At 39.6% G+C, this 14,107-nt stretch overlaps 1 protein-coding gene across 1 annotated transcript in view; it reads left to right on the top strand.

Moving 5' to 3' along the window:
• Positions 1-732: 732 nt before the first annotated feature.
• ARHGAP6 (Rho GTPase activating protein 6) overlaps positions 733-14,107 on the top strand; it is a gene marked incomplete at its 5' end in the record, with an annotated part of 28,548 nt that continues 15,173 nt past the window's right edge. Inside the window, 5 exons of the mRNA XM_009867491.1 lie at positions 733-780; positions 2,475-2,670; positions 5,807-5,862; positions 10,059-10,209; positions 11,351-11,499. Of these exons, the coding sequence (XP_009865793.1) occupies positions 733-780; positions 2,475-2,670; positions 5,807-5,862; positions 10,059-10,209; positions 11,351-11,499 (600 nt within the window). The remainder of the gene's footprint in view (positions 781-2,474; positions 2,671-5,806; positions 5,863-10,058; positions 10,210-11,350; positions 11,500-14,107) is intronic.

Genomic DNA, 14,107 nt, shown 5'->3' with positions numbered 1-14,107 from the left:
ATATATATATATAAAAAATACAGCCGAAACTTAATAATCAGGAGTGCAGTCCTACTGCTTTGCTACTCAAATAGCATAATGTATGGCATAAAAATGGATAGTACTTTATTCCATGCATCCTCTATAATATTGCTCTTCTTTTCCAAAGAGAAAGGCCTTCTGTAACCCTTAAAAAGTAAAGCTTCATCTGACTTCCATTCCACACCTGTCCCTCTGGCCTTCTTTTTCTTTTTTTACTTTTCACTCTAGTCTCCTTTTTCCTTCGTGTTTTTGAGTGCTTAGCTAAAGACTTGCCCAGTTTGTTTCGATTTTGAGCTTGTCAAGGTGGAGCAAGGACTGGTATCTATTTTGTGCAAAGGTAATGCCTGGTAGATGGAACTTGATTTTTCTTCCGTTACTGGGCATTGCAGTTCAAATAGTACTTTGTCTGTGTTAAGGGTCCTGGAGTAGTGGACGGCAATGTGCATGATGTCCTGCATCATTCCTCAGTAGTCATACAGGTCTGACTGAATTTGAGCTGGATCCATGGAGTATGTTGGTAATGTTTTCCAGCGCACTTGGAAATTTAAAAGCAGAGCTGGCCTGGACTTGGTATTGCCAAGCAGTGCTGTACTGCAGCCACTGAACTCAAGGTCACTCTTTCTAAAGCCTGCTCAGTGCCCCAGTTAATCCACAACTTTGATAAAATGCCCAAGGATAATGGTGAACTCACTGTATTTACATCTATTTTAGGGATCTGAATCCGACTTAAGTGACTCTGTGATAATAATGATTCGTGAGGTGAGGATGCCCTGCAGACAGGGAAATACCAGTAGAGGCAGGGTATAAAGGAGGGCACCTGTTGTATAGGAACTACCTGGGAGCTGCAGTGAGGTGAGGACAGTGTTAAGATTTCCAGTGTCAGTTGACTAATTTTGGTGTCTGAAACACCAAACTCTAAAAGACAAACAAACAAAAAAATGTTCAGCTGAAATTTTACATGTATAGATCATAGCAAGAGCTGCTTCTTTGGTTTGGTTGTTGTTTGGGCTTTGTTTATTTGTTTCCTTTTGACAGGAAATAGTAAAGGAAATCAAGCAAATGTACTTCTTAGGGACATCAGAATCAAGGTCAAGGTTGCATTCTAAAGGATCTAGTAATCGTTTAGACATGTGGGTCCAAAAATCTAAAACCTTCATTGTGTTTTATTTATCCATCTTCCATGAGTTACAAGAAACAGAATTATACCTGTTAAATCAGATGCTTTTTTAAAAAAGATATTCTGAACTAAAAAAAATTAAATTCATTCAAAATCTTAGTGGATTTTGTATGACTTTGCTATGAGTCAGAAATCTTTGTGAAGTTCAGTTGTCTAGGCTGATGGAAAAAGATACTTCTAGAGCTTGTAGTTCCCTAGCAGTTGTACCATTCTCTTTTTATAGGCATAGAGATCTCACAGACAGTCTGTGAAATACATGTCAGCAGAACAGTGGACTCTGAAGAAATCAGAGTTGTCAGCAAAGTTTTGAATGAGAATTTACATTTTCTTTGTCATTTCTTAGGATTAGATGTTGAAACCTTGTACAGTACATTTTATGTTATGGTAAAAATTGTCCTTTCTTTCAGAGAATTAAAAATAGGGGGGTTTGTTTTATTTTATTGTTATTTATAAGCTTAGATGCCCCCTAAAATGTTTTAGCCTGGTAAGTTTAGTAACAATTGAGGGAAGTGGCAATTCTGAAGTGACAGTAATCTTGTGGTTTGAAAAAAATAATGTGTGAACACTGAAACGTGCCATAATCCTTCTGCTCTTTGTGCAGCGTTATCCTTTATAGACTGCTTGAACTCTGTGACTTGCAGTAGCTCAAACACAGTTTTCAAAGTTTTCATTGGAACTTTAGTTATTTGAAATTATTAAGATCCATTAAGTAGGATTATCTAAAAAATAGTACACCTCTACTTCTCCAGTGTGTCTTTATTCTGTGATAACATGGGATTATTTCAATCTCTGTGGTTGCATGTATTTGTATTATTAGTTAAATGTGTGTATATATGGCTGTAAATCTGTTTCCATCATTTGCACTGCTACAGTGACCCAAGCTGCAGAAGATACAGGGAATCAGGCTTTAAAATATGTATATATCTCCATGTGCATAAATATTGTACTGTTGAGGTGGACACAGAGGCAATGATTCATCCTTGTGCAGGCTCTCAGCGATAAGAAGGTGTGCCAAGTGAATGGAAAACATTTAGGTTTTTTTCAGTATCTAAATGTATTTCTAGTACTATGGTAATGATAGGATTGGTACCATTCCGATTTCCCCATCCATTACACTGATATTAAAACTTCATTAATTTACAAAAACTCTGTAGCAAATTGTATTTTTTTATTGTTTTGTTTAAATGCAGGTAGGAAAAAGGCTTGGTTAGATAAGGCCCTGTGGTATTTAAATTTCTCCAGCCGTACTGATTGTTCCTATGTGTGTATTTTACAGGGTGCGATGTCTGTGGACTCTATTACAGATCTTGACGACAATCAGTCACGACTGTTAGAGGCTCTCCAGCTCTCCTTGCCTGCAGAAGCCCAGAGCAAGAAAGAAAAGGCAAGGGACAAGAAACTAAGCCTGAACCCTATTTACAGGCAGGTTCCCCGGCTTGTAGATAGTTGCTGCCAGCATTTGGAAAAGCATGGTAAGAGTATTTCGTTTTCCCAGGAGCGGCAGATATATTTTTACTATAATATAAATAAAAAAATTATTTTGAGAAACAGGCGTGTGCTTTCACTTGCAAGGATGTCTGTGAAAGTCAGACACTTTCCCACAAATAATTACTTAGATGATATCTTCCCAAACTAAGGATCTGTGCTGCAAGCTTGCAAACTGGCCCACGCAGAATGGGGGAAGACACATTTCTTAGAGGTCATTTATCTCGTACTGGAGTGCTCAGCTCTGGAGGAAGAGCGCTTCACACCCCACAGGTTTACCCGTACCCTGAGAATGAAAGTCTGAAATGTGCCGTTCAGCCTGGAGCTGTTCTTCGCCACCAGTGGATCATAAGGTGTAAGAGCTACTTTAACTGTTTATACTACAGTGCAAGACTTAATTAGAAACGACATTTGAATACAGAGGCTCAGAGAAAGAAAAAAATTCCCGTGCTAAATTATATTAAGCTGAAAGAAGCTTTCCCCCTGTTCACTACAAGATTTGCAGGTTGGCTACTCGTTTTTTTTTTCCTGGCTTGAGTTCTCCTGACCAGCCTCAGGCTCAGGCCTGCTCTCTCTGAAGGGAATTATAAACTCCTGCCAATATTCTTCTCATGTCTTCCTGATCATCCAAACACAAACCTCCCACCAGCTTTATGTAATGCAGAAACAATAGTTAATCAAGGTATCTGTTCAACATCTCTCCCAATGTATTTTAGTCTTGTAAAGACTTTTGATGAGAATTGAAATAACTTGACCCAGCAAGACCCAGTTATCTCAAGGCCAGATAATAAACAAGCCATTAAGTAATGGTGACTGCCACACCAAATGATGCATTTGATGCCTAATTTAACTAGAAAGAAATCATTTACTGACTCTGAATGAAAGGCATTTACAGATGAGGGACTGCAATTTAAACAACAATGCTAAGCTTTCACAATACATAATTGAAAACCGTGTTGCTTACAAGTATGTGGAGGAAAACTGTGAGCCATTGTTAGCCTTTTATACAGATAAGATACCATGGCTGACAAATAAGTATGAGGATGATTAAATTTGAGATCAATGACTTCTGTCCCTTTAAGCAAGAGCATCTGAGTTTAGAGAACGTAAAAGCGCCTGAGTCAGCCAAAAAAGCCATCCATCAGAGTATCCTTTGAATACTGTGGTTTTACATCACTTGAATATCTCTCCTAAATTTTTTAATCCACTTAACACACTGTCATAACAAAGATTCTTTTCTATGCAGCATTCTTTACTGAAATGTTTGGTTTTGCATTAAAGTTCCTTTTTAAAGAAAATTTAAAACTTTTTTTTGCGTGTTTTCTAAGAGTGCACCTCATTTTTCGAACAACACAGTAATCTGAGAAAATTTGGGACAAATGTTGATGTTCTTCAATGTTCATTTTAGTCAGCCATTCACAAAACAGTCGTAAAAGAAGTTTAAATATTGCAGAAGATGGACACTATTTTGCCTTTTGGCTTTAGGGACTATAGAGGACTTTTTGGTCTAGCAACAATCTTGTAGCAACATCATTCCAGGCTCTGTGATAGACCAAGTTTCTAATTTTGAAAATACGTGTGCATAAGTCCTTTAAGCATTTACTTCAGTGGCAAATCACCTAAGAGTTTCTCAGGAATGCTTTAAAAGATCATTTTGAACATAATATGACAGAAAACGGTTATGTGATTAGCCATAAAAGCCCCTGGCCTTGTTCACCTTCCCTGTTCATGTCCCAGAGTCACAAAGGCTTGGCTTCCTGCATACCTACAGTGTAAAACAAACACTGTACGTTTGTGCGAGAACTGGCAACCAGCTTCCCAGTTTTGCCCAATACAAATATCTCTGTCTCAGATGATTCCTTGCCAGTGTTTCTGGGTTCACTAAATGTTACTACATCAATGTAGTTTTCCCTTAAACGAAGATAGAAGAATATTTGAAGAGAGCTGTCATATTGAGACTAAAAACTAAAAGGCAGAATCCTAGCTGAATTTATCTGTTGAAAATCTGCAGCTCCAAACACCACTGCGAAGCTGCACATCTCTAGTAGCAAGCGTCACCTCATGGATGTCAAAAGGCATTTGTTTTGCAAGGTTATTTTATATGACCTGTATGTTAGCAGAGAAAATGTTGCAGACTAGCCATTGTTAGACCATAAACTTTTCAAAGCTTAAAGGCAGATAATTCCATCCTTTTTGCAAAAAAATGTCTAACTCTGTGAAATAATATTGTGTACACAACTGCCTAAGTCTCTTAAGATTTCCACTCACATTCCCATTGCTAACGACCACAATTACCTCTAAGGTGACATTTACTCTCAAATTTTTCAGTTTCTGTTACTTGGCAAAGTATGTCCTTTCAACAACCGTGTTGTTATTTGTTTGATATTCTGATAGTATCTACATGGCTGGAAGAAGGTTTGAACTGATTTCTTATGGAATAGCAGGCAACACCTTTCTCCAAATGGCTTTAAGCCTAAATGACACAAGAGGCTTATCTTCGGCACTTTGCCTGAAGTAGTACAGTAGTATTTCTTTATGCTTTCTCTCTATATGGTAGTTGCTTCTACCCTATAAACTGCACACAACTCCCAGGTAGAATTTTTCCCTCTTAATCTGCCCTCTTAATGCTGATGTCCTTTTGAAGGAAACTCAGTTTGTCTTAACAGGCACTATAGAGCCAGAGGGTAACCCCAAACACTAACTGCTTCCTATATCCAAAGACACAGCTCAATGCCCAAGTATTCGATTATTTCTTTGCCTGCTTCCTTTGATGTCGGTCCTGGGAGTGCCACTTCCCAATGCTGACCAGTGCCTCCCTCTCTTCATACCTCTGTTTCTCATGGAGTAGCAGTGACACTACCAAAATAGCATCACAAGAAATATCATGGAGATGTCATTTTTCAGGTTAGGTGATGTGAGGTCCTTAAAAATTAGAGTGGATGGCTTCTTAATCCAAGACAACTGAGTCTTGCCTCAGTGTGGTAAGTACAAGTTGGTAAAGAAATACATTATGGGTTTATTTATTCTTTTCAGCACACATTTAGCCCAGATTGCTTTGGTTCAATGCAGTTTTCAGCAGAAAATTAAACAATAAAACAGTTGTCTGATGTGCTATACTTGCAGGTCTCCAGACAGTAGGAATATTCAGAGTTGGAAGCTCAAAAAAGAGAGTTAGACAGGTGAGTAGATATGGATAGAGTTCTCATCAGCTATGATACAAAGAAACCTGATTCCTGTTAAGTGATTTCCTCCCTGTCTGTCACCTGGTGAAATTCAGGCTTTTTTTTTTTTTTGTCATAGTTCATAACAGACCATTTCCAGTCATCATTTACATCTGGTAAAATCCATGTCAGGTTCTCAACAGTTAGCAACCTCTGTATGTTTTGCTCTGCAGAAGTAGCGCAGGCTTGGAGATTCAAATAGGCTGCAGTGATGAAATTTTCCAAAGGTTACACTGAAGAGAAAAAAAAATCTTGGCTGCTAGTTTCATTTCAGAAACAGCTGAAGCTCCCAAAGTAAACCCAAACTGTAAATCTTTTTTTGAAAACTCACAGTATGAGAAAATATGCAATTACAGAACAATCTCTTTGACCCTCAAATTGCTGCTTCCAGGTTTCACCTTTCTTTTACCCTTGTTAAACTTGGAAGTCAAAGCAGACCCATCCAACTCTAGTCTCGGCCAATTGTTGAAAAAGCAAAGATAGTGTACAATTAGGTTCCAGAGACAAAGTCAGAAGTCAGTGGACTCATCATTATTCCCAGAAGCTGGGAATGCACGTTGAACTTGACCAGTACAGAATAGCACTTGATAGTTGCACGATATTTAGGGAAGGGATAAAAATTTACAGGAAAATACCTCTGCCAGGAAGCGTAAGACCAAAAAGATCAAGTAGAAAAAATGTGAAAGAAAGCTTGACTGCATCTGATCCCAGAAATAATAGTTCTTTGTTGCAGAAACTATACAGTGTGATGTTTGGCACTCTGACATTTGAATAGCTACACCACTTTGATTCTGGCTGGTAGGGCAGTATAGCCTACTAATTTGTAGCTTATTCTCTAGCAGTTTCTATTGCTGGGTGGCTGGTATAACACAAAGTTAAAACATTAATGATCTGCAGAGGCAGTTGTCAGATCAGCACTGAACCAGATAAGTATTGAAAATTAAGTTGCCTGTCATTTCCACTACAAGCTTCAATGTCAAAGCATATGTAATCATTCGGGGGTGAGTACAACTGCATCATACCTCTGGGAAAAAAGCAAAGGGCTTAGACCATTTACTTGTAAAAACTAAACCTTACTTCTGACATCAGTGACCTTCACCAGTTTTTCTTTTACTGTGTTTTGAAAAGCTGAGGAAATCAAGATATTTGGATGTTTACGTATTCTATTACATTGCCTAATTTACTGAAGTAGGTGAACTAATATATTTCATTAAACAACATGGAAGCATCAGCCTGGCTGTTGCAGTTACAATAATAAATGCTGTCAACACGAACACATGGGAAAGTCTGGATTCAATTAAAATTCCACTCATTTTCTGAACCATGGAAAGCCAAACCCAGTACTTAGATTTTGGTGTGCTTTTGCAGCTGTTCATTAGTTTTTCCTGTGTAGAAAGTAAGTAGGCATGGTTTTGTTTCCCTTCCTCCTGCAGTTAGAAAATGTCCCACTTTAATTGCAGTTTGTTGCAATAAATACATAAGTAAATGCACATGTCTGTGGGGGTTTTGGTTGGTGAGCAGAAAGATAAAATCTAGAACAAGTGCATCTTGCGTCTACAAACCACCCCCTTCAGCCCCATGGAGAAAGACCCTGGAGTCCAAGTGGACAGTGAGTTGTCCATGGGACACCAGTGTGCCCCTGTGACCAAGAGGGCCAAGGGGATCCTGGGGTGCATTAAGAAAAGTGTGTCCAGCAGGTCTAGGGAGGTTCTCCTCCCCCTCTACTCCGCCCTGGTGAGACCACACCTGGAACACTGTGTCCAGTTTTGGGCTCACCAATTTGAGAGAGACAGGGACCTACTGGAGAGAGTCCAACGGAGAGCTACGAGGATGATGAAGGAACTTGAACATCTCTCCTGTGAAGAGAGACTGAGAGAACTAGGGCTGTTTAGCGTTGAAAGGAGACAACTGAGAGAGGATCTTATTAATGTATAAAAATATCTGAGAGGTGGGTGTCAAGGGGAAGGAGACAATCTCTTTTCAGTGGTGCCCAGCAATAGAACAAGAAATAATGGGTTTAAGTGAGAACATAGGAAGTTCCACCTCAACACGAGGAGAAACTTCTTTACTGTGAGGGTGACAGAGCCCTGGCACAGGCTGCCCAGAGAGGTTGTGGAGTCTCCTTCTCTGGAGACTTTCAAAACCCACGTGGACACGTTCCTGTGTGGCTGCCCTAGGGGATCCTGCTCTGGCAGGGGGGTTGGACAAGATGATCTCTAGAGGTCTCTTCCAACCCCAAACATTCTATGATTCTGTGATTTTATGTAGGACAAAGATTCCTGAGCTTGTGTTGACTCAGGGTGGTAGGTCTGATACATTGGGATGCCAGGTACCCACTTTTGCCCCAAAACTGGGTGCTTGAGCAGAGCATTGTTGCCGCGCATGGGGTGGGTAGCCCTGTGTGCTAGGCCAGACCTTGAAGTTGAAGAGTGACATGGCTGGAGCTCTGTTCTCCCATGCCCTCCCCCAGCACGAGTGTCTTCAGCTCTCACATCTTAAGCTCCAGTGGATGTTGGTGGTTCACCAAGTGTGTTTTCCAAAAGTCTGGAAGTATTCCCTGTGAAGGAAGTCTGAGACATGTAAAGTTTAAACTTAAAAATATACAGGTTTTAACAGCCATGATACCTGGGCTTGAAATATGGCCATGTGTCACCAGTGACTGTCTGATACTGCGCTAATTAGGGCATCTCTGTAGGCCTTACAGGATATCAAATCAGGAGTGATATATTCAACACTGTAACAGCAATTTATGGTTTAGACAGCTATTTGGGGTGTCTGAATTCCTGGTGCAGTGCTAATCTATTTCCTCAGCTACTTTTGGGTAATAAATGCAGAAGCAATCTTAAAATAATCATAGAATCATTAAGGTTGGAAAAGACCTCTATGAGGTCCAACCACCAACCCAACACTTCCATGACCACTAAACCATGTCATGAAGTGCCACATATACATGTTTTTTGAACACCTACAGGGCTGATGACTTCACCACTTACATGGGCATCTTGTTCCAATACTTCACCACGTTTTCATTAAGAAATTTTTCCTAAATATCTAATCTAGACCTCGCCTGGCACCACTTGAGCCCATTTCCTCTCGTCCTGTCACTAGTAACGTGGGAGAAGAGACCAATCCCACCTCACTGCAACCTCCTTTCAGGTAGTTGTAGAGAGCAATAAAGTCTCCCCTGAGCCTCATCTTCTCCAGACTAAATCCCAGTTCCCTCAGCCGTTTCTCATAAGATGTGCTCTTCAGACCCCTCACCAGCTTTGTTGCCCTTCTTTGGACATGCTCCAGCACTTCAGTGTCTTTCTTATACTGTGGTGCCCCAAACTGAACACAGTGCTCCAAGTACAGGCTCACCAGTGCCTAGTGCAGTGGCATGATTACTTCCCTATTCCCAGTGGGGGAAGTATTTTTGATACAGGCCAAGATGGAGATGATAACTTAGGGTGCTCCAGAAATCAGTGATGCTCATAAAAGTATTTTTGATACAGGCCAAGATGGAGATAACTTAGGGTGCTCCAGAAATCAGTGACGCTCATAATGGTATTAGCTTACTGTTTGGTAACTCCCTATTGATAACCACATAGTGAATATAACTAGATTAGGAAGACAGAACAAGATGTGTGTGGACAAATACCATGAAGTCTTAGTGGACCTGGCTGCTTATTGCTTATGCCTAAATATAGTCTTAAATCACAAGAAAAATACGAGTTTGGTGAATATTAACACTGTCTTATTCTTATTGTTTTTGTCAAAAAATAGAAGTGTTATGAAGTGCAATTTTAGTCTTTCTGGTCCTAAAATCTAGGGATAATGCAGTAATGTGGTATAAGAAAGCCTTTCTTGCAGTTTTCTTTATTCTCCTTGGTGTCTGCCCTTGCTATTAATCTTACATTTCTGAAAATATTTTATTTACTTGGGTACATTTTTTCGTAATAGACTGTAATATATATTAACAGGAAATAAATAATTGTATTTTGTTACCAGTCTAGTACAAACTTTAAGTTATATATCATGGAATAAACAAAAACTAGTAATTTCCAATCTGGAAAGTGAAAATGAGTAAATCTACATCCTAAAAGGCTTTCTGTGTTGGGTTGTACTAATTGGGACAATAAGTGACTTGTTTTGTGTGATGATCTTTTTTTCAGTTACGCGAAGAGTTTGACCGGGGCATAGATGTTGTACTAGATGAAGAGCACAGCATTCATGATGTTGCTGCTTTGTTAAAGGAATTTCTGCGTGACATGCCTGACCCCCTTCTCACCAGAGAACTTTATACACCTTTCATCAACACTCTCTGTGAGCTCTACAGCATCTTGATTTACCAATTTTCAAAAGCTTACCTGTCTGAATTCTTCAGTCTCTACTAACTGTATTCTTTTGTTCCTATGTTTTAGTACTCTAGCCTTGATTTGCTCCAGATATTTGTATAGTATAAATTTGCTGAGGTCTCTTCTTGGTTTTCATATTGTGTAAGTATAGCTAGCCCAGAAAACTAGAGCAACAAAGATTTCACTTATTATACCTATTTTTACATTTGTATGTAGGATGTGATTCATGTTATCTGTTAAATCCTTTTTTTTTTCAGCAGTAGCATATGACAGACTCTCATTTGAATCCTGGTATATTAGCACCATTGATGCTTTTAACTTCTAGAGCTGTTTACTGACCAAAATTCCAGACTGCCTTCAAAAAACTAGCTTCAGAAGTTCCAGTTTCTTCATAGTTAATGGGCCTCAAAGCCATCATATTAAGGAATCCCAAATGTGTTGCCTAAGACCTGAGTGCAGACTCACACATACGGGAAAAAAGTAAAATTGAACCCTTAAGCTTAAGCAGTTGCCCGATATCCTGATATGTGTTCTTTGGACTCTTTCTAGCCCTCGTGTCTGAGATCCTGCTTCTTTCCCACCTTTGTCACTGGCTACCACTGCATTTTAAATGGTTAAAGTGATAGTAGTTTTAGAATGTCCTTTATATGTCTGGTTGTTTTTCTGTTCTCTCAGTAACTCTGCAAGATGCAAAATTGTAAGAAAACCTATTTAAAATGGCTAAAGCATAAACTTGTCTGGAATGCTTCCCAATGGTGCCCTATATATACCAAAAACTGTACCTAAATGAATGAAATAGAAAAGGAAACAGGACTTCTGTGTCCAGTGACAGTGGTGCAGTGTGCAACATGGATTTGGCTCTCTTATAGGCTGAGAAAAGATCCTATGAACCTGTGAGCAAAAAGTTGACCAACCAAGGCAAAAATCCTATAACAGTATTTGTTATGCTTTTTATATTTCCTTGGAGTTTTCTCTTTTTCTTCTGACACTGTAAGTAAAATGATACTTAAACAAAGCTATGTTACACCTTTCTTTGGGCTAGGAACAGTATATTCTGGTTTTAGGTTAGTTGGAGTGATTTTCTTAGAATGTACTTTTTTCCCTCTTAGTATTAGAGCCAGATGAGCAGCTAAGCACCTTACAGCTTCTCATTTATCTTCTACCTCCCTGTAACTGCGATACCCTACACCGGCTGTTGCAGTTCCTTTCCACCGTGGCTGGCCATGCAGAAGACACCACAGACAAAGATGGCCAGGAGGTAAGTCCTGGTCACGTATGTCCTTTGACTTTGCTTAATTCATGATCTGAAAGAAGATCTTTAAAGCTGTGAAAGAAACACAGTGGTGACATACCCCTGAAAGACAGGAAAGATTTCATATTCACCCCTGAAAGCTGGGAAAGATTTCATATTCTTGCCTGCACATTTGCCGTTCAGTTGTTTACTGTTGTTCTTCAGGCTGTGAAAGTCTAATTTTTATATGATTTAATCAGTTAAGCACCTACCACTTCCTTTGGAAGACTGACGGCGTAATCAACCTTGTTGTTAAGAATATCTGTTGTTATCCATCCTTCTTCTTTTCCCCCTCCACCCCGTTTTATCCTATTATATTCTATGAAAAAATACACAGAAAACTGTCAGGCATTCAAGAGTATGCTTTTTCATTCTCTGTTGTTGCTTTCTTATATGGCCTTTGGACACAGCAGTTCACTTCTTGGTTCTCTTAGCTTCCTTGTGTACACTGGGTAGTGAGGATTAAAAAATAAAGGACAGGAGCTCCAGCTGTGTCCTTGCAACTGGCAGTCCTAGTCGCTAGTTGGAGTCAGGGTCCCTCTCTGCCTGTTTTCCTTCTGGCCTCCTTACTGTTGCATGCTGGACCAAATTCAGTGGAGAGGCTGGAGTGTACCCAGCCCACAGAGACTGCTCTGCGGAAGGTGGCAGCTCTGTTAACTTTGAAGGAGATGGATACCGTCTGCCACTGCTTGACAAATTTGTACCAGTTTATCTGTGGGAAGGATATCTCTGTCCTCTGAACTGCGGTAGAGACAACTTCTGAGACTCTTCTGAAACTCCTAGAGAATTTTATCTTCCAGATGGAAAACCCAGCTGACTTATGTCAAATTTTAACACTTTTTGCAGTCATCCGGTTTTGACAGTTGGCACTTTGAGACTGAGTTTTGCCGAATTTTGTGCCTCAGGTCCTAACTTACAGTGTGCTGTATATGACTTCGAGGCCTATTTAATTTTATAAATCCACTTTAAATGCTATTATTTTTGTCCTCAGCAAGGAACTGATAAAAAACTACACCACTGTGATGGAAAACACAGCCTGTAACAATTCTACTGTGCTTAAAAACATGTATAACCCAGATAAGGTCATGGTCCCCTTGGTCCTGCAAAGAGTTCTCTGTTGGTTCAGGAATGTTACCAAGAGGATCCTGTTGCAGGGCTCGAGGATGCTGATTAAGAGAGTTGGTTTGGCCCAACGGTTGTGTTAAAGGCATTTTCATTCCCCTTAACAGCACACCAGCTCTGCTACAGGTATTTTGGCAAGGCAAATTTATGTAAGCCATCTTGGCAATATTGTAAGCTTCAGGAATATTACATGCAATTGAATACCTTTTATAGATAATACAGCATTCTGCTCACAATTATTTAAGCTATTCATGACTAATCAAGTGAATACAAGCATACAGGGCAGGAGAAGGTATTTTATCAGACTGTTTGCTATCACTGGATGGAAAACAGCCAAGCTTTGGCACACAGGCCCTCTTCACAGTTTCTTTCAAAAGCCCTTCTCTCACGAAGATGGATGACTGGCTTCATTAAAATTGCCCCTTCAGTTAATTTCAGTGGATGTGTTTACAAGGTGTTTCAAGGGATGCCCTGAGGCTGCTGTTAAGAGAAGACTCCCGGTTTGTACAAACAGCCTGCACATGCAGATCCAGGCAGAGCCAGAGGCTGCCCCTGGCACACACGAGGCATGGCTGTCCATGCCTGTGCATCCTTGGTGGCTCAGTGCTCTGACAGTTTTTCAAAAGCAGGTCACCCGAAAAACAGCTGGGTGCACAGGGGTGCGCAAACAAGGGAGTGTGCTGTACTCACAGTCATGCTGGGATGAGTCTCTAAAGAAAAATCCGATGTGCTTTTTACCGACTGCCCATGCACCTCCTTAGTGCAGATGCATTTCCGAGATTACACAGTGGTCCCACAGATAAAAGGAGAAGCTCTTTTTGCTATTGTTTCTGTGCTGTCTAGTTGAGCTCTATAAAAAATAAACCAGGTGTAGTCAGTGCACAATTTTAAGTTTGACTACAGTCTTCAAGGAATGAGCAACTGCCAAAAAAATAATTAAGAAAATTAAATACTACTTTGAAAAGATTTGTTTCATAACACTGATTTATTGAAATGCTGTTTTTACTGACTCTTTTTGGTGCATCTTGTTGTCCTTTAAAAAATTAACTAGTTAAATGTAACTGCAAGGAGTGAAAAGTAGCTCTCATAGTATTTTTTCATTCTTTATAAAAAGCCAGCAAGAAATAGTGGGTCAACAGCTGAAATTCACTTACAGTCTTACATAGGCAAACTGCTGACATCTTCTTCTGTGTTCTCAGAATAGCAACCAAGTGGAGACATAAAGAGGAAGCACATGACCTCTGTTTTTTGCTCTGTTAAAAGCATAGAAGGGGAGAAAACCAGTCTTATCACAAATATGACAATGGAAATTTTGTTTTAATAACCTATATGATATATTTTTTCAGATAATTTCTGTCTAGCATGTATTCCTAGCCTTCTCTTTCCTCAAAAATCAGGTTACTACTGCTTCTTTGAGCACAGTTGCAAAAGTAGGAAAAAAGTAAAAAAAAAC

This window comes from Apaloderma vittatum, unplaced genomic scaffold, assembly GCF_000703405.1.
Source record: "Apaloderma vittatum isolate BGI_N311 unplaced genomic scaffold, ASM70340v1 scaffold11744, whole genome shotgun sequence".
In the NCBI taxonomy this organism is placed as follows: Eukaryota; Metazoa; Chordata; class Aves; order Trogoniformes; family Trogonidae; genus Apaloderma; species Apaloderma vittatum.
This window is presented reverse-complemented; position numbering and strand designations above follow the sequence as displayed.